At 34.7% G+C, this 17,196-nt stretch overlaps 3 protein-coding genes across 3 annotated transcripts; 1 reads left to right on the top strand and 2 right to left on the bottom strand.

Annotated features, from left to right (window-relative positions):
* Window positions 1-2,026: 2,026 nt before the first annotated feature.
* LOC108216609 (pyruvate decarboxylase 1) lies at window positions 2,027-5,106 on the bottom strand. The gene is made up of 6 exons (XM_017389418.2): window positions 4,517-5,106; window positions 3,857-4,020; window positions 3,099-3,749; window positions 2,905-3,022; window positions 2,515-2,703; window positions 2,027-2,398 (listed from the first exon to the last, which is right to left on the bottom strand). Exons 1-6 carry the CDS (start codon window positions 5,039-5,041, stop codon window positions 2,228-2,230), a joined length of 1,818 nt encoding a protein of 605 aa, XP_017244907.1. The 5' UTR covers window positions 5,042-5,106; the 3' UTR covers window positions 2,027-2,227.
* A 1,545-nt stretch (window positions 5,107-6,651) lies between these two features.
* On the top strand, window positions 6,652-9,075 carry LOC108216640 (zinc finger BED domain-containing protein RICESLEEPER 2-like). The gene is made up of 4 exons (XM_017389464.2): window positions 6,652-6,825; window positions 7,063-8,105; window positions 8,173-8,228; window positions 8,866-9,075. Exons 2-4 carry the CDS (start codon window positions 7,418-7,420, stop codon window positions 8,884-8,886), a joined length of 765 nt encoding a protein of 254 aa, XP_017244953.1. The 5' UTR covers window positions 6,652-6,825; window positions 7,063-7,417; the 3' UTR covers window positions 8,887-9,075.
* A 737-nt stretch (window positions 9,076-9,812) lies between these two features.
* On the bottom strand, window positions 9,813-14,192 carry LOC108216137 (dnaJ protein ERDJ3A). The gene is made up of 7 exons (XM_017388820.2): window positions 13,967-14,192; window positions 13,547-13,602; window positions 12,557-12,630; window positions 11,523-12,058; window positions 11,048-11,389; window positions 10,578-10,928; window positions 9,813-10,446 (listed from the first exon to the last, which is right to left on the bottom strand). Exons 1-7 carry the CDS (start codon window positions 14,045-14,047, stop codon window positions 10,159-10,161), a joined length of 1,728 nt encoding a protein of 575 aa, XP_017244309.1. The 5' UTR covers window positions 14,048-14,192; the 3' UTR covers window positions 9,813-10,158.
* Between the last annotated feature and the right edge of the window lie 3,004 nt (window positions 14,193-17,196).

Here is a 17,196-nt window from a genome sequence, read left to right as displayed (position 1 = left end):
TCATCCTTATGCATATTGATTTGATTATGCCCGTTAGAAACCATCCATGAAACTCAGCATCTCATGCTCAGTACTGACATCTATCAAGGTATCAGTTCGCTATAGAAGGAAACAATCTTAGAACAAGCATCATTCCACTTCGTGAAGTCCACACACATTCTCCACTTTTAATTGTCTTTCTTTACCATTACAAGGTTTCCCAACCATTGAGGAAACTGAATTTCTTCAATAAAGCTTGCTTGAATAGCTTTTCTACTTCCTGCTTTATGGCTTCCTGCCTTTTTGGAGCGACGTTCCTCTTCTTTTGCTTCATTGTCTTCCTTTCTGGATCCACATTTAACGTATGAGTTATGAGAATTGGGATTTATCCCTGACTTAATCATAACATGCATATCAGTTGCTGCCCATGCAAAGATGTCATTGTTGTCTTGCAAAAACTTTAACTATCCTTCTTTCAACTCTTTAGGGAGTGAAACCCCATTGTAAATGACCTTATTATAGTCTTCAAGATGTAGAGGGATGGGAACCAGGGTTCTTGGCGGGCTTCCCTCTTTTTTCCTCGCTTTCACTGACATCCATATCTTTGATTGGTAGTACTTGCCCCTGACTCCTCCACGCTTCAAGGTTGTCACGTAACAACTCTTTGTCATGTTCTAGTCCCTTTTCTTTTCTAAAAACTCATTCTTGGTTTTGGCAACTCAGTCCTCCAAAAAATAGCATAATTTATATAAAAAAATAAAAATTCTAAACAAGTTGTGCTTTATGAACATGAACTTGACAGATGTAATGGGGATTAATCCATCAACTGACATATTGTTGGAAAATGTGGGTTTCCAACCCCCTCATTATCAGCAAGTCATTTTGAACCGAAAATTTGAGTAGTGAAAGTTGCTTTCGCAACATTGATGCTTGGGTTATAAATAGGCTAAAACATCACTGAACTAAGTCAAAACTTGCAATTGGTTTACTAATGTCAACAAACTTTCACTCGACTAATTGAACTAATATAAACTTGCAATTAATTAACTGAACTAATATAAACTTGCAATCGAATAAGTGAATTGATCTTTAACTTGTAGTTGAGTAATCAAAGTCAAAAAATTATAAAATTATTACATATTTTCATTTATAAATTGCAAGTTCAGTTTTCATTCTGTTATTAAAGTTAACGATAGTTACCTAAATGCAAGTTTTATTTTCTTGAATCATGTAAATGCAAGCGTTTAGAGTTCGATAACCTAATTGCAAGTTTTGGATCAGTTCGATTATGTTTTGGCCAATTAACCCATTGATGCTTGGAGTGTCTTCTCCGTCAGAGAGAGTTTTATGAGGCATGCTGAATTATTCAAAATTATTAAGAGCTGAATGAGATGTGATCATTAAAAGTTGGTCTCTTGAAAGTGAAAATTTTGCTAAACAAATTTTAGTCCTACATAAATATGAAAAAAGAGTTTCCATTGCTGTATGTAGCACAACACTTTAGTAGTGTTCAAATCATGGGATTTCGGGGCAAATCCGAAGCTTGCGAAGACCACGGCTCTTAAATAATTAATTCATTTTTCATACGCATAATTGTAATTGATTTGATGAAATATTTGTTTGAGTCAATTACAGATTTAATGTTGCTATAGTTTCTTACGCGTCTCAAGTTCACTAGAAGTGACGCACTGCTTCACTGTAATCCGTTTTATCCTAGGAGACGATTCGATAACACATACGGTGAGGGCTAATATGCATTAAGGAGGCAATCACGTGCTAGACTCGGGTTTTCTCCGTTATTGTCTCCTCATTATTTGATTTGTTTCATCCATATTTTTTATTTGCACTACTCTGTTATTCACACACACGAACACGATAGATAGCTGTTGCACACGAACACGATAGATAGCTGCTGTTGCTTGGTTTTTTTTGGCAGATTGTACAACACATATGTTTATGGACTGAATGAAAATAGGGAAAATATAGTTGAGACTTTGAGTCTGATAAGAGAGATCAAACATCCTAAAATAACTTTCAACACACTTACTAGTAACAAATATGAATATTTCTTTTTAAGTATGGTAATAAACCAGATGCAGCTATAGCATAAACATACCAAGTACAAGGACGTGATACTTTTTTTGACTAAACAAAACAATCAACTTCCTCATAATTGAGAAACTCAAAAGGGTAATGCAATGTTCAGCATATAATAAGAATTATTTAGGAAGCAGTGACAGCAACTGATCTACTGGGGGTTGGGTGGACGGCTGTTAGCAGCAGAGACCCGAGATCCCCATTCGAGCAACTCTTTGCTTGTATCATCCTTGTGACAGATCACTTCAATGAAGCAAAGACAATCTTTTTTGTCTCCAAGTGCTGTCTTAATCGCCTCCACAAGATCTTCCTCACAGCGGACCTGTAGTTATACATTCAAGATTTTAAGTAGTGTGCAAAAGAATTTAACAAATGGCTTCATTGTTGTTAAGAAGTAATGATTTTATAATTTATTTAACGTTTCCGACCGAGACTGACCTTAGTAGTCCAGCATTTGCCTTCACCATTATGGATTGCATCAACCAGGGCGGTGTAGTTCCAGTTCTTGATCACATTGTATGGTCCATCATGGATCTCAACTTCAATGGTGTAACCACCATTGTTTATCAGAAAAATAATCGGATTTTGACCCCATCGCAGCATTGTTGACACATCTTGTGCAGTTACCTGTCAGAGATATACCATGTCTAATGTTATTTTTAACGGTATTACAAACTCTAGGCTTTCATATTGTTGATGTGAACGCAAAGATCATATTAGTTCTACAGCCATTTCTACAATCTGCCAACACAACATGGTGGTCCAAGATTTTTATGCATGATATAAGTATCACTAAGAATTTTTAGGCTTGTAACAAGAGATAATTACCTGGAAGCTGCCATCACCGATGCAAGCAATTACTCTCTTATTCTTGTCAGCTTGCGCATACCCTAGAGTTGCACCAACAGACCAACCGATGGATCCATATTGCATTTGGAATTCATACCTGCATTATCATCCCAAGGGGTAAACCAATGCAAACAAAATGCAGGAGGAATTTAAATAGTAGGAGGAGAGCTAACCCGCATCCCTTTGGCAAATTTAGCTTCTGGCAATTGAACCATGAGTCCCCTGTCTCAGCAATGACAGCGGTGTCACCAGACAACATGTTCTGTATATGCTGGAACAGAACATTAACCCTTAGAGGCTCCTCGGGTGCACTTTTGGGAGGGATCCCTTCTGGAACATAAATCCTGTAGTAATTCTCAAAGGCAGTAGTATTGTGCTTAATCCTCTTTGCAAGAGCTTGAAGGAAATCCTTCATCAAAACGCATCCAAATGTAGGACCATTTGCAATGACTACACGATCAGGCTGCAAGATGATTGCCTTCTCCTTTTTAAGAAGCAAAGAATAACCGACAGAGCTGTAGTCATTAAAGATCGGTCCAGCAAACAGGTAGGCATCAGCTGATTCCACAATCTCAGCACAGAATGAAGTGCTCACCGCACCCCAATACGTCCCAATGAAATGTGGATGATGTTCAGGCACCATACCCTTGGCCGATGGCATCACAGAAATAGGATACCCGCAAGCATCAGCTAATTCAACAAACGCTTCACAAGCCTTGGCCACACGCATTTTTGGACCCCCAATCATTACTGGCTTAACAGCCTTGTTCAAAAACTCTGCTGTGGCCTCGACTGCAGCTTCCAAACCCATCTTGTTACTCAATCTACACAACCCCAAAATAAATCCCAAGTAAAATAACACATAAACCAATAACAAAATACAATTAAACATGATATAACAAAAAGGAGATCTGTAGCAAAGAATGCTTACTTGGGAGAAAGTGAGAATGGAACTGGTTCCCTACTAAAAGTAGGATGTGGTATAGCAGCCAAGTTACATCCCACACTTATATAAACAGGTTTGCTTTCTTTCAGTGCAGTCGAAATCGCAGTATCAATAAGTTCATGAGCCCCTTCCAGATTGTTCACCACGGCCTAAAAAACCACCACACCATATAAAATTTTAAAAATTATGTTGAACAATAAATTCATACGAACCAAAAACCATAACAACATACCATTCCACATTCTTTTTTCAAACATTGAAATACGAATGATACATTAGTGACATAATAAATATTTATATGGTCATAGTACGGCATGTGTGTGTCAGTGTGTGCGCGAACCGTGACAGAACTAGATTCTGAAATACTCAGGTTTTTTTTTTTTTTTTGACAGATAAATACTCAGGTTAAAACACTAGATTGCTAAATTTTAAGGATCGGTCAGGGCTGAAAATTAAATATTTATTATTTTTTAACTAAAAATCATGACTTATATAGAAAAGATTCTATATTAATTTTCGAGGATTAATCAGGACTAATATTAGCCTAACACCGACCCCCTTTTGTGCGGAAAAAACAAATTCGAAAAATGGAATGCAATTAAATTACAGAAAATAATGAAAACAGAACTGGAAATGTGACGATACCTGAAAGCAAGTGACAGTCTGAAAGCAACGAAGCTCCTGCGAAAAATCCGGCAAGCCAATAGTATGATGAAGCACTCTATTGGTTCCATAATCATTCGAATTCGGTCCTCCAACGATACAAATAATCGGAAGATTCTCACTATAAGCTCCGGCTATCGCATTGATCACACTGAGTCCGCCAACAGTGAACGTAACAACACACGCACCAACACCGCGAGACCTGGCGTAACCATCAGCCGCGTAGCCAGCATTGAGCTCATTACAGCATCCAACTAGGTTGAGCCCGGGCTCTGCGATGAGATGATCAAGGAGCGTGAGATTGAAATCCCCGGGTACGGAGAAAACGTCGTTCACTCCGATCTGAACTAGTCTGCGTGCCAAGTGGCGGCCTAGGGTGGCTTCGGAGGGGTTAATGTGGGTGGTAGGTGTGTCGTGCATGGGGGAGAATGAACTGTTTTTGGGAGGTGAGCCGAGGTCGTTGCGTGTAGGGGGAGAGGTGGTGGCTGTTGAAATTTTGGTGTCCATGAATGAGAGAGAGAGAGAGAGACGAGGGAGAGGGAGAGCGAGAGAGAGAGAGAGGTGTTTGTGTTGTGATATGAGAGAGATAAGATGGGGAGGGGTATTTATATGTATGGTTAAGGGTTTAAGGGTTTCTGAGGAGGTAAAAGGAGAAAGGATTGGAGGAGAAGAAAAGAAAAACCAGGGGCGTTTAATTAGGAGGACGGCGATATTAAAATTTTCGGTGGATTTTTGATTTTTGAATCCGTGATACATGTAAAATGGTTTGACGCGTGTGTAGTACTGATTTGGTGGGTTGGGTGCACATTGTCGGAATAAAAGCTTGAAATGCGTGAATATAGTAGGACCGATAGTGAATATTCTCCGTCTCAACTAATTTTATCATTTGTACATTAGTTATTATGGAATCCTCCATTCCAAATTAGATCAGTTAGTTGACTTTGGCACGTAACTTAAGATGAATTGACCGTATAATTTCAAAATTTACTTTTAAATTTCTTTTTGTAAATGAAAATTTTTATTTACAAAAATAAAATTTCAAAAATAAATAATATAGCTATGCGGTCAATGAACTTTAAAATGCGTGCCCGAAGTCAACGAGCTCATCAAATTTTAAAATATTTATTTATCAAAATTTAGTATTAAAACATTTTTCTCTTTTCCTATTTACATGGTTTTAATGAATTTTTGTATACATACTTATAATATTATTTTTTTAATAGAAATACAGATCTATATCTATCTATAAATAATGTTTGTTGCAATATTTTTTTTCATGATTCGTATCTTTTTTTATATCTAATTTGGTACGTATCATAAGAAAATATTTAAATCTTTAAATTCGATTACGAATTTATTTAGATAATAATTTTTACATATGTCCATACGGAAGGAAAGAAATTATTTATTTATTTATTCCATTCCTCGAGTAATAATTGAGTCATTTGTCTAAATTTAAAAAAAGTGTTACTCGATTAAATTAAAGAATTCAAGCAGAAGTAAAAAGTAAATTATGGTGATGGAAAAAAAAGTCATAAACCAACTTTTTATCGTGTTTTCAGCTTTTTACACAAACGAGTCAAGCCGATTTTTCATCGGAAAAGCAATAAGCTACAATGCCCACATGCCATAAGTAAGAATAAAGTATTTCTTACTTTTTGAGTCCTGGCTGGTTTGTAATAGAAACGTCAAAATCTATTTAACAACCAGTAAGCTATATTCAGGGTTTGAAACACTTGATTTGAATGGTGTTTGACTTGTTGACCCAGTGTTGTCAACCTGTCAAATGCTATTATATTCAGTGCTGATGCAGTTGGATTCTATGTAGGACTGAGCATTCGGTTCGGTTAACCGAATACCGAACCGAAATTACTGAAATATTTCGGTTCGGTTAACCGAACCGAAATATTTCGGTACCTAATTCGGTTATGGTTTTCTGGCTATTTTGGTATTTCGGTTTTTTCGGTTTTTTTACCGAATTAACCGAAAAACCCGAATAACCGAAATATTTAAAATAAAAAATAAAAAAATATATTATATATATATTATATTATACACATAAACATTTATTATTTAATAGATCTTAATACATATACCATTTTAAAACTTAAAAACTCATACTTCAGACACACTATTACACTAACCTAGCTCGACACCCCGAAGAGAAGCCCGACTGCCGACAGCCCAACACTTCGATTCTTCGATTCTTCGATTCTTCTTCACTCCAGCGCTCACACTACACCAGCATCTTCGATTCTTCTTCACCAGCATCTTCTTCATCTTCGATTAAGGTATGTTTTCAATTCGATCGCACTACACCTCCGATTTTTGGGGAAATCAGTTGATTCACCTTTGATTTCAGTTCTTGATCTTTCAGTGATTCATGGGTCAGTCTTAATTTGTTGTATTAAAGTGTTAATCTAGATTTTAGACGGGTTTATTAAGTATAGGCAGTAGTTACAGCAGGCTTGCAGCACTCTGTTTTATATAATACATACACATAGTACTGAAGCACTCTGTTTATGCAGTAAAATGGAAGGAGAGAATGATATGCAAACTACTGAACCTACTGGAGGGACCAGCACTGACCCTCCTGTGGACAGTGCAGCTTCAACTCACAAGAAACGCAGAGCAATGAAACCGAGGAGTGAAGTTTGGAAGCATTATGACAAAATTCAGAATGAGCTTGGTGAATTAAGGGCAAGGTGCAAGTAGGGTAGGCCTACTAGCTATGATTGGATTGTTGTTAGAAAATTCGCATCTTGCTTGAAGATATTTTATGATCTAACTATTAAAATATCCGGCACATCTTATGTGACTTCTAACCTTTTCTTCCATGAGATATATGCGGTTCATTCCATATTATATGGGTGGGTACTTGACATGCATTGTGAGATGTATGAAATGGGAGAAAAAATGTTTCAAAAGTTTAACAAGTATTGGGGAAATCCAAGAAAGATGAATAAATTCTTGTTTCTTTCCGTTGTGCTTGATCCAAGGCATAAGCTACAATTTTTAGTGTATATGCTCAAAGACATGTATGGATATGAAGTAGGTGGGGCAATGGGAAAAGATGTGGAAGAGACACTATCAAAAATGTTTGATGAGTACAAGTCTAAGATGGGAATGAGCAACGATGTTAATAGCGGAAGAGAGAATTTGTTTGAAGAAAATGGTGGTCCCGTGCATCCTTCTCTTAGGTTGAGGCTTCAATTTGAGAGGGATAATGGAATGGTTTCACAAGGTGTTGGTTGTTCGGATTTGGATGAGTATTTGAGTGAAAAACCTAAGAAATTTACCGATGATTTTGATATATTAGGTTGGTGGAAGCTAAATTCAGTGAGATTTCCCATCCTATCTCAAATGGCGCGTGATATTTTGGCTATGCCTATATCAACCGTGGCATCCGAATCAGCTTTTAGCACGGGCGGAAGAATCATTAGTGATTTTAGAAGTTCTTTATCTCCTAGAATGGTACAAAGTCTTGTTTGTGCTCAAGATTGGATGCGTAAAACGGCAAAGGCAATTAATGTCGAGGAAACACACGATGATATGGTTGAACTTGAGAAAGGTACGACCATTAAATTTATTTCTATAGTTTACATATTAATTTATTTTTAACTAAATTTGTTTTGTAGATATAAGCAAATTGGATGTACGTGCCGGACATACTACTCCTTCAACTGCCAATTCGGTATGTCTGCTGCCTTGTTCTAATACATATCTGCACTCTGCAGTCTCTGCAGTCTGTACAGCCTCTGCACTCTGCAGTCTGCACAGCCTCTGCAGTCTGGACTCTGATTTTTTTTGGCCTGCTGCTTTAATAACACATACACATAGCACATTGCACTAATTCTATCCAATCCAGAAGAGTTTAAGTTGGTACAAATTCAGGTCCTCACTGAAAGTTTTAAATTGTACTGTGTGAATCAGTTACAAGCTCTGCCAGTCTGTTCACTATGATAAATTGGCTACAGATTATATGCACTAACTAAATATTGCTATCTGCTCTTTTCTGCAAGTAAATAATTTAAAACAAGGACCTAGTCTTTTCAAATTTATGAGATAGTAATGAAGCATATTCTATCTATGTTTTTGACATGCTCTGACCCCAGTTATTGGTTGTGAACTAGATTACGGAACAAAATTACTTTAGACATGTACCAACTTTTTACTTTTCAGGGATGTAAACTATGAATATAATATCTATCCAGAATGAACTTGTTTTTGACATCAAGTTCTTTTGCCATTGGATTCTAGTCCTCACTGCAGGTGCTAAGCTATTCACTTTTCACTTTGCACATGGCTAACTATTTCAATAACATTTTCAGGTGTTCATCTTTGGCGACTAAACAAGGACTTGGATTGCGATGCCACTAACTTGCTTTTGCTGAATTGTTTTCCACTTGTATTTTCATTTGCTCCAAGTTTAATGTACCAAAGTCTAAAATTACTGGAATGATGCTATTGATGTACTGGTTTAAAACTTTAAATGATGTAGTGATATTTTTCTCCATTATTTTTGTGAATTTTCTCCATTATTTTTGTGATTTTTGCTCACTGTTATAAAATTTCGGTTTTTTATTTCGGTATTCGGTTTTAACCGAAATAAAAAATTCGGTTCGGTAAAATAACCGAATTAAATTCGGTACCCTATTCGGTTATGGTTTTTGAGCTTATTCGGTATTTCGGTTATTTCGGTATTCGGTAATTCGGTTCGGTTTTTACCGAATACTCAGCCCTAATTCTATGTGTCGCGCCGCCTGTTAAATTTACAATAGTTTCAATAAAACAATTCGAAAATTATATCGGAAAATAGATACTACATAGATTCTAGAAAATTCTCGTGCTACCGACATCAAGATCTAGGATTCAATGGAAAACGAGTAGAAGGTACATGTAACAAACGGTGAGCGCACTGGTTTTGCAACTCTAAAGTTAACGTCTACATGCATCAAGGTAAACATGAATTCATTTCGAATTTTACTTCGATTTTTGATATGCACAAGTGTTCAGAATAATTATATGTATATTATTTCAGATTTTAATTCAATTATTTCAGATTTTAATCTAATTAATTTTTTATATGCACAAATGTTAAGCATAAACATGTGTATTCTATTTCGGATTTTAATCCCATTTTTTATATGCATAAATTATAGCATTATTCCAAGATCTCGCGATGACTGTATGCAAAAAATATTAAACCAAAAATTATCAAAATTTGATTCGGGCCCCCTTTCCGCTAATTCTGCAAATAAATTCACTCGCATCTATCTCAAAACTCAAAACTCCAAAAATTCGTTAAAAATTTGAGCAGCCATGCTTCGTTTCTGTATCTCTTAGGCAGATGGATCATAATACTTCTAAAAGTGTGCACCATGGCACATTCACCCTTCTACATTACTTTTCTGTGATGCAAAATTTCACTAAAAGGGGGAGAGTTTAACTCGTAATATACATGATTCCCTCGTATTTTGCCCTGTTTTTGCGAATCCACTCGCTATTCTATACATGCTCGCAATGACAAGAAACTGCAGAAACTGATGGTGTAATCTTGTGCTACAATATACAATGTGGGTGTGAACTGATTGCGATCTTCGCTTTAACTAGCTATAACTTGCTTACTTTAGTTTGGGTTTCTGCCGTGTTTTTGAAAATTGGACGTCACCGTTAAGAACTGAACCGATAAATTTCTCCACTTCCTCCATGGATATATCGCCCACAAATGCTGCAAACTTATCCCTTCGTGGCTTGTAGGCCAGCAAGAGACTATCAGATGATTTATATCCATTTTTATCAAATGAGTTCAAAAATGATGACTGCTTTGTTGCATCCAGTAGAGCATACGCAATAGTTTCTTTTCCACCAGAGGCTGAATATTGACGTCTTGATAGTGATTTGTGGGATACCTATACACAAACAAGTAATGCAGATACCGTGTAAATCAAAAGATCAATAGACAATGCAAAAGTTTTAATATATTTGAATCTAATTTGCTTATGGCATTATTTTGATTCGAGAAAGGTCACTGGTAATTTACCTCCAATAAAATTGATTCAAGCTTGGTCCTTGCTTTCGATGACCTGAAAACACCGATTATGCAAACAGGAATATTCTCATCACAGACAGAATCAAAATTCGATCCGCTAAGCGTGGGTATCTGCTTGTCCTCTGATTCAGTCTGTTGTTTTCTGCTTGTTGAACCAGCCTTTTTATTTTTTTTCTCGAAACCATCAAGTAAACCACTAAGATCGTTAACTGCAGATTTCAAATCTTTTACGGAGATTCCTGTTTTTAAGATATGCTTCTCCCCGTTTGAAGTCCAACCAACCAAAGCAGGAAGTGAGTCAACACCCAACTTCTTCACCATTGGATCTGATGTATCATGAACCTATAACATATTTGAATTTTAATTAAGCACCAAAATAAGGAGTAAAAAGAAAACAGCTTGTAATACCCACTACCACTATAAACAAACTAACAAGTAACTAGTCATTATGAAAGAATTACCTGAGCATCATAGAGGAGGAACCTCTTCTGATATAAACCACTAAGAGCACGCCAGATAACAGGTGTGTCTTTCTTTGTGGAAAGAAGCATCACTGTTGGTAAAGACTTTTCATCACCAGACGGAAACTTAAACTGGTCCAAACTGACACGTTTTGAGAACCTTGGCAAATGTTCCTGGCAAAAAATTTTTAAACTCTTCGCAGCTAAATCACCACTGTATTCTACTAGTGAACCACTTCCACTTGCTGCATAAGAATAAACAAACAACCTGGGAGCTCTGCGAGGAAATATACCAAGCTCTTTACAGAGTGATGCTTCAGTATCACAGTTTATTTTACCCACCTGAAAGATAAATCAGAATATGATCAGATCTAGAGCATGGAGACCAGACAAAAAAATATCTATAGAATGGATGGTCTTTATTTTATTTTTGTGTACAAATTAGTTCAGATATAATAGTAAACATAAGCGATACCTTTAATGCCCCTTGTAAAGAACTGTCAACCTCCTCTATAACTGGTTCATAATACTGGTTACCCTGAAGTGAGGAAGTAGATGATAACAAAAGCCAAGTAATCCCCTTGTCAGCTACTTCTTTTCGATATGTCTGTGAATTCACAGTAGCAATGCTCCTAGAAGGTCGTGAATCAGGTCTTGACGAACTACCGGAACCACGAAACTGGCTCCCGCCAAACTGACTCCCACCAAAATGGCTCCCACCCCCCATATTACCACCAAAGAAGTTGGAGAAAATATCATCTAAACCGAAGCCACCGCCACCCCCACTGGGTCCACCAAAGGAGAAAGAGAACGACTTCGAACCTCCTTGACCACCCATACTTTGCCATCCATCAGGGCGGAAGTTAAAACCACCCTGTCCTGGCCCACCACTCGTGAAATAAGTATAACCTTGGTCATTAGGGCTGCCACCACCAAATCCAGGATTTGGCTTCTCATCTCCATATAAATCATAATTCTTCCTTTTCTCTTCATCGGATAAGATATCATAAGCTGAAAACAGATAAGGGGTGTTATTAATAAACACTATTGGAAAAAGTATATAATATGAAACTCCCATCGACATTTTACCAGAATTACTTGATTAACAAAGAATATTATCTAAGCTTTAGTAGCTGGCATAAAGAGCACATGGTCTTACTAGACAGGATTACGTATTGCAGGAAGTATAGCAAAATCCCTACATTTCCCTCATGCCGTTTTCAAATCAGCTACTCCCCATGTTAAATAAAGTTTAATTATGCTGCATCTCACTACCTATTTCTAGAAAATGCAGGTACAAATAAGGAAGGAATCCAGTACTGTAAAAGGTGTGATATATAATTCCTTGATATGCGTCATTTGTAAGAAAGTTACATTCAATAAGTGAGCAAAGGAACAATAGATAGCTACCTTTCCATGTTATGAACATCAAATTTTACCACAAGGTCAATTTATTTCACTGAAGAGGAAGTGCTGTAAAAGGAATGAAAAGTGCAACGTTTAACTTACCATTATTAATCTCAGCAAACTTCTCTTGGGCACCCTTATTCTTGTTTTTGTCAGGATGATACTGGAGAGAAAGCCTGCAAAACATATTCACAGCACGGAGTGTTAGAAATCACATCACACCCTTTTAATTATTTTAATGGTGGGGATGGGAACCAAGGTAAAACAGTTCAGGTCTTGAGCATTAAATTGGAATTATCCTGTTCACAACACAATTTGATGATCCATATAGAAACCTTACATTTGTAAAGTTCCAACTTCTAAAAATTCAAGTTAAAATTTGAAAGTAAAGTCTGAAGTCATTGATATGCTAGTAAAAGATGCAGCAAGTTTACGAGATACATTGAGACCAAGTTGACTACATCAAAGCTCTTATAAACCGAAGAGAAGATGCCATTGCTGCAAACTCAGGCTATATGCTCCTGTAACATTCGAAGTTATCTCCTTACTCTTTTCAGACACTAGGCTAAAAATGCAAATTTTTTAAGAATTTATTGACTATGACATCTGGACACGTCATTGTTGGACACATCCAACCGATTTACAGGTAACATTGGTATCAACTTCCTAATCATGTTTGGTTGCAATTTACACAGAAACTTTCATAAATTCTTACCCAAAAACAAAAACAAAACTAGCAGACACTCGTACTAAAAGTACACACAGAACTAAATCATTATTAGCTTTCTCTTTTAATAATTTTTATTTGCAGGTTAGGGATCCAGACTTGCTAGAATTAGAAATATCATGCCACGACTCCACACAAGTTATCCAAAATACCATGTTACTTCAGAATAACGATCAGAACTTAGAAGAAGCCTAAGTGCTTACTTCAATCAAACTCATCACAATTTACTAATCCTAACATCAAATTAGCATCACTTCGGCATTGATCGCTAATCCATATCATAAAGTCAGTCCGGCAAAATAATTTATAAATTTCGACATTTACATATGCAGGCATTCTAAATATATCCGAAAATGAAAACATACTTGTGAAATGCTTTTTGAATTTCACGTTGGCTTGCACTCTTGTCAACCCCAAGTACCTGAAACACACAAAAGAATCCATAAGCGAAACAAGAACATGGCTTCCAATCCTCATTCCCTCCTCCCCTCTTCCACCGAAAAAATCAAAAAATTTACACAATACCCCCCCCCCCCCCCCCCCCCCCCCCCTAAAAATGCAATTCAAAACAAAAGCACCCCACAACAACAAACAATCAACATAATAACAATCAAAATCAAATCTTTCCACAAAAACAACAAAATTATCAATTTCAACAAAAAAACAAAATATCAATTCAAGAAATCAAAACCCCATGAACAAAAAACAAACACACACATAATCTATTAACTTAAATGCAAATAAATACATAAACGATACACACAATAAAAAGAAAAAAGAATTACCTTGTAAGGGTCAAGCTTCTTGGAATCAACAAGAAAGAAAAATACCAAGAAAATCACACAAAACGCAACCCGGGCATTCATATTTTCCACCCAATTCGACGTCGTTTTTATCTCGATTCTTGAAATTGAAGAATTAGTGCTAAATTATCTGGATTTTTGTTGATGACAAAGATGTTTTCTTTAAGCAGCAAGAAAAATAAAGTGAGAGATTCGCGTTAAATAGATATTTCGCGGGGACAAAATAAAGTTCGAGAGGCTTCTTTGATAAAGACTTGCCACGTGGATTATTTTTGAAGTTCCACGAATTTTAGCCAATGGGATTCGAGAGATTTTGATTATTGCATCACCGTTGTACTTGTATCTGTTGGGGTTTTAATGTGCTCACGTGTGAAGGTTTTATACCAAATTTGTGGATCGGGCTTTTGTTCTGGAAAAAAATATTTCAACAATTTACTAAAAAATATATTATATATCTTCTATCTTCTATCTTATATCTTATATCTTATATCTTATATATATAAAAAGATGAAATAATGTATTGAACAAAATTTTAAATTTATAGTAATAAATTAATTTTATTTTATAATTGTAGCATTTTTTTGTCTGAATTAAGAAACGATATGTGATATTTGGAAACCGGGTTCGATATCGGATGACTTTAATTTCATGATTATAGAGGGTTAACTTTGTTGTCATGAATGTATTCTCGTACTCCAATATCATCCCCGAAAACCTTCTTGTTGAAACCGTGATTTTTGAACTTTTAGATATCTTTGTTCTTGTTTTTTTCTTTTCGACGAATTCGGGATAGACGACACTGGTCCTTATCATGCCCGAATTCTTATAGTATATTAATTTGTCATTCACTAAGAGGAAAATTTCTTAATATCCTTAGCGAGATGAGGATCGGATTGAAATCGGACAGGACGGGAAAAAATATTCATTTTTCTGAACAATGGGAGATCAAAAAGTTTGAGATATATTTTAGTTTCTTTTAAAAATTTATACCTTTCGATGCATTTAATTAAAATTTAGTATTACACAACTAAATGTTTATGATGTATTCTATTGAGATTATAACAAATTTTTAGAGTTTTTTTCCTCAAATACCCAAATATAGAATTTTTTTTGCAAAATACTGTTGTTTCTTAAAAAGTTGCAAAATATAGAATCTTCTAGATAAAAATTGTAAAAACACCAATTTTTTATTATTTTTGGGAAAATAGATTTTTTTGCCACTCAACTTATTATGTTTTTAGAAACTAACCACTCAACTAAATTTTTTCTCGTTTTACTCACTAATGTTGGGTTTGGATTTGTTTTTAGTCACCAACTTAGGTTCGAATATGAATATTAGCATTTTGATATATATTTTTGTAACATCAATTATGCATAGTGATTGTATGTTATATTTTGATGATGTGACGTATGTTTATATCTTTACATATAACAATAATAATAAAAAAATGAGCTGATAAAAAATTAAAATCAGGAAATCATATTTAGGATTCTAGAATTTCATTAAATCATCAATATAAAATCAATGACTTCAAACAATTCATTCTTAATATAAAGTCTAATTGAGTGATACGATGCATCTTTTTTCACTATTAAAGTTTCAATCGACTAGCTCAACTTAAAATCTCTCTTAAATTTATCTTCATAAATTTTAATAACTTTATCTTATTATAATTTTCAAGATAAAGTTAAATAAATAGAGAGAAAAATTTAATCTTCGATGATTGTCGTCTATAATGCATCATTTTATGTTATTATTACACCCTTCGTCCCTTAAATTTGTTTATAGTTTTTTCAACTACTTAACATGTACGTTAAGACTCTTATAAAACATAGTTTCATAACTTATTTTTGAGATTTTTTTTGTGTATGAAAATTTAAAACACTAAATTTTTTTTCGGAAGAAAAAAATAAAATAATTTATAAAACTATATCTTTTTGAAGCCGTAAAATACGTGTCAAACTCATATCACCCAGGGTAAACGATCTTAGGTACATAAAAGATAGTATATATAAAGATATAGACAATATATCAAATCATCAAACTATTACAAATTACCACTATATTTAATAATGCTACAAAGAATTGATACAATGCTAATAATCAAACCCGAACCTAACTTTAATGGCAAGAAAAAAACCTAACCTAACCTAACATCAGTGATTAAAATAAAAAAAATTATAGTTGGGTGGCAAGTTTTTAAATACACAATAAGTTGAGTGACAAAAAAAATCTATTTTCCCATTATTTTTTTACAAAAATCGAAGGTTACATTTGCAAACATATCTACAACTGCTAGAAACCCTAATGTAACTTCGAAAAGATCGATTGAAAATTATATTTAATTAATTTCAAAAAATTTATATTTAATTGCATAATAAATTGCATGTGGTTGCAAAAATCAAAATATGAGTGTCAATACTAATCACAAAAGTAACCGGAAAATCAAAAAAATCAGACTAATAAAGTAGCTAAAAACAACTAAGAATACTTATTTTTCTATTTCTCGCGCGTGTTAAGTTACATAAAGGCAGCGGAAGTGAAAAGAGACGGTGCTTAACTCTAACATCAAGAGATTTGTCCTTGTCATCTAAACCAAATTGTCGGAAGTTAGAAAAATTGTCAAATTCGAGATTATCCGTTGCAAAAGAAGAGGTGTCATATGCTTGCGAAGCAGAATTGTTCGTCTTTATTCTTAGTTTTGGGATCTGTTTTCTTAGATTTGAATGCATACTTTATAACGGGGATGATGATGATTTAGATATTCTGAAGGTGAATGTTATGGAAATATCTGGTAATGATTTATTTGTAAGTATATTTATGTATTTTAAGGTTGTATATATGAAGAATTGCAAATATATTTTTTTGTAAAGATATTGAAGTTGCATTTAGTTAAAAGATATTTTGGCCATTACTTTAATCATTAAAAGACTTACAAATAATAGTATTTTTGATAAATACTTTGGATTTTAACGGATTAATATTTTTAGTAGATTATAATTGATTTTGATCATAGGTCTATAATAACATAAATATGGTAAAACCTCGAGAATTTGACGCATAGTCTTTAGTTTATCAGCACAAATCCTTTAAAATCTTATAAAATCTGGATTTCTTTTTTAAATTATCAAACATACTAAGAAATATCATGAAATTCATCATTTATAAAATATCAAAATACCTCTTTTTAACATACTAATTACAATAATAC

The sequence above is a fragment of the Daucus carota genome, chromosome 4 (assembly GCF_001625215.2).
Source record: "Daucus carota subsp. sativus chromosome 4, DH1 v3.0, whole genome shotgun sequence".
Taxonomy (NCBI): domain Eukaryota; kingdom Viridiplantae; phylum Streptophyta; class Magnoliopsida; order Apiales; family Apiaceae; genus Daucus; species Daucus carota.
This window is presented reverse-complemented; position numbering and strand designations above follow the sequence as displayed.

Coding starts and splice junctions, on each gene's coding strand:
- LOC108216640 (XM_017389464.2), top strand. CDS start 7,418: ATGCATTGTGAGATGTATGAAATGGGAGAAAAAATGTTTCAAAAGTTT. Junction 8,106..8,172: donor TATGGTTGAACTTGAGAAAG/GTACGACCATTA, acceptor TTTGTTTTGTAG/ATATAAGCAAATTGGATGTA. Junction 8,229..8,865: donor CTCCTTCAACTGCCAATTCG/GTATGTCTGCTG, acceptor TAACATTTTCAG/GTGTTCATCTTTGGCGACTA.
- LOC108216137 (XM_017388820.2), bottom strand. CDS start 14,047: ATGAATGCCCGGGTTGCGTTTTGTGTGATTTTCTTGGTATTTTTCTTT. Junction 13,603..13,966: donor AGAAGCTTGACCCTTACAAG/GTAATTCTTTTT, acceptor TGTGTGTTTCAG/GTACTTGGGGTTGACAAGAG. Junction 12,059..12,556: donor GTTTGCTGAGATTAATAATG/GTAAGTTAAACG, acceptor ATCTGTTTTCAG/CTTATGATATCTTATCCGAT.
- LOC108216609 (XM_017389418.2), bottom strand. CDS start 5,041: ATGGACACCAAAATTTCAACAGCCACCACCTCTCCCCCTACACGCAAC. Junction 3,750..3,856: donor CCATTCTCACTTTCTCCCAA/GTAAGCATTCTT, acceptor GGGGTTGTGTAG/ATTGAGTAACAAGATGGGTT. Junction 2,704..2,904: donor TCGGTGATGGCAGCTTCCAG/GTAATTATCTCT, acceptor TATCTCTGACAG/GTAACTGCACAAGATGTGTC.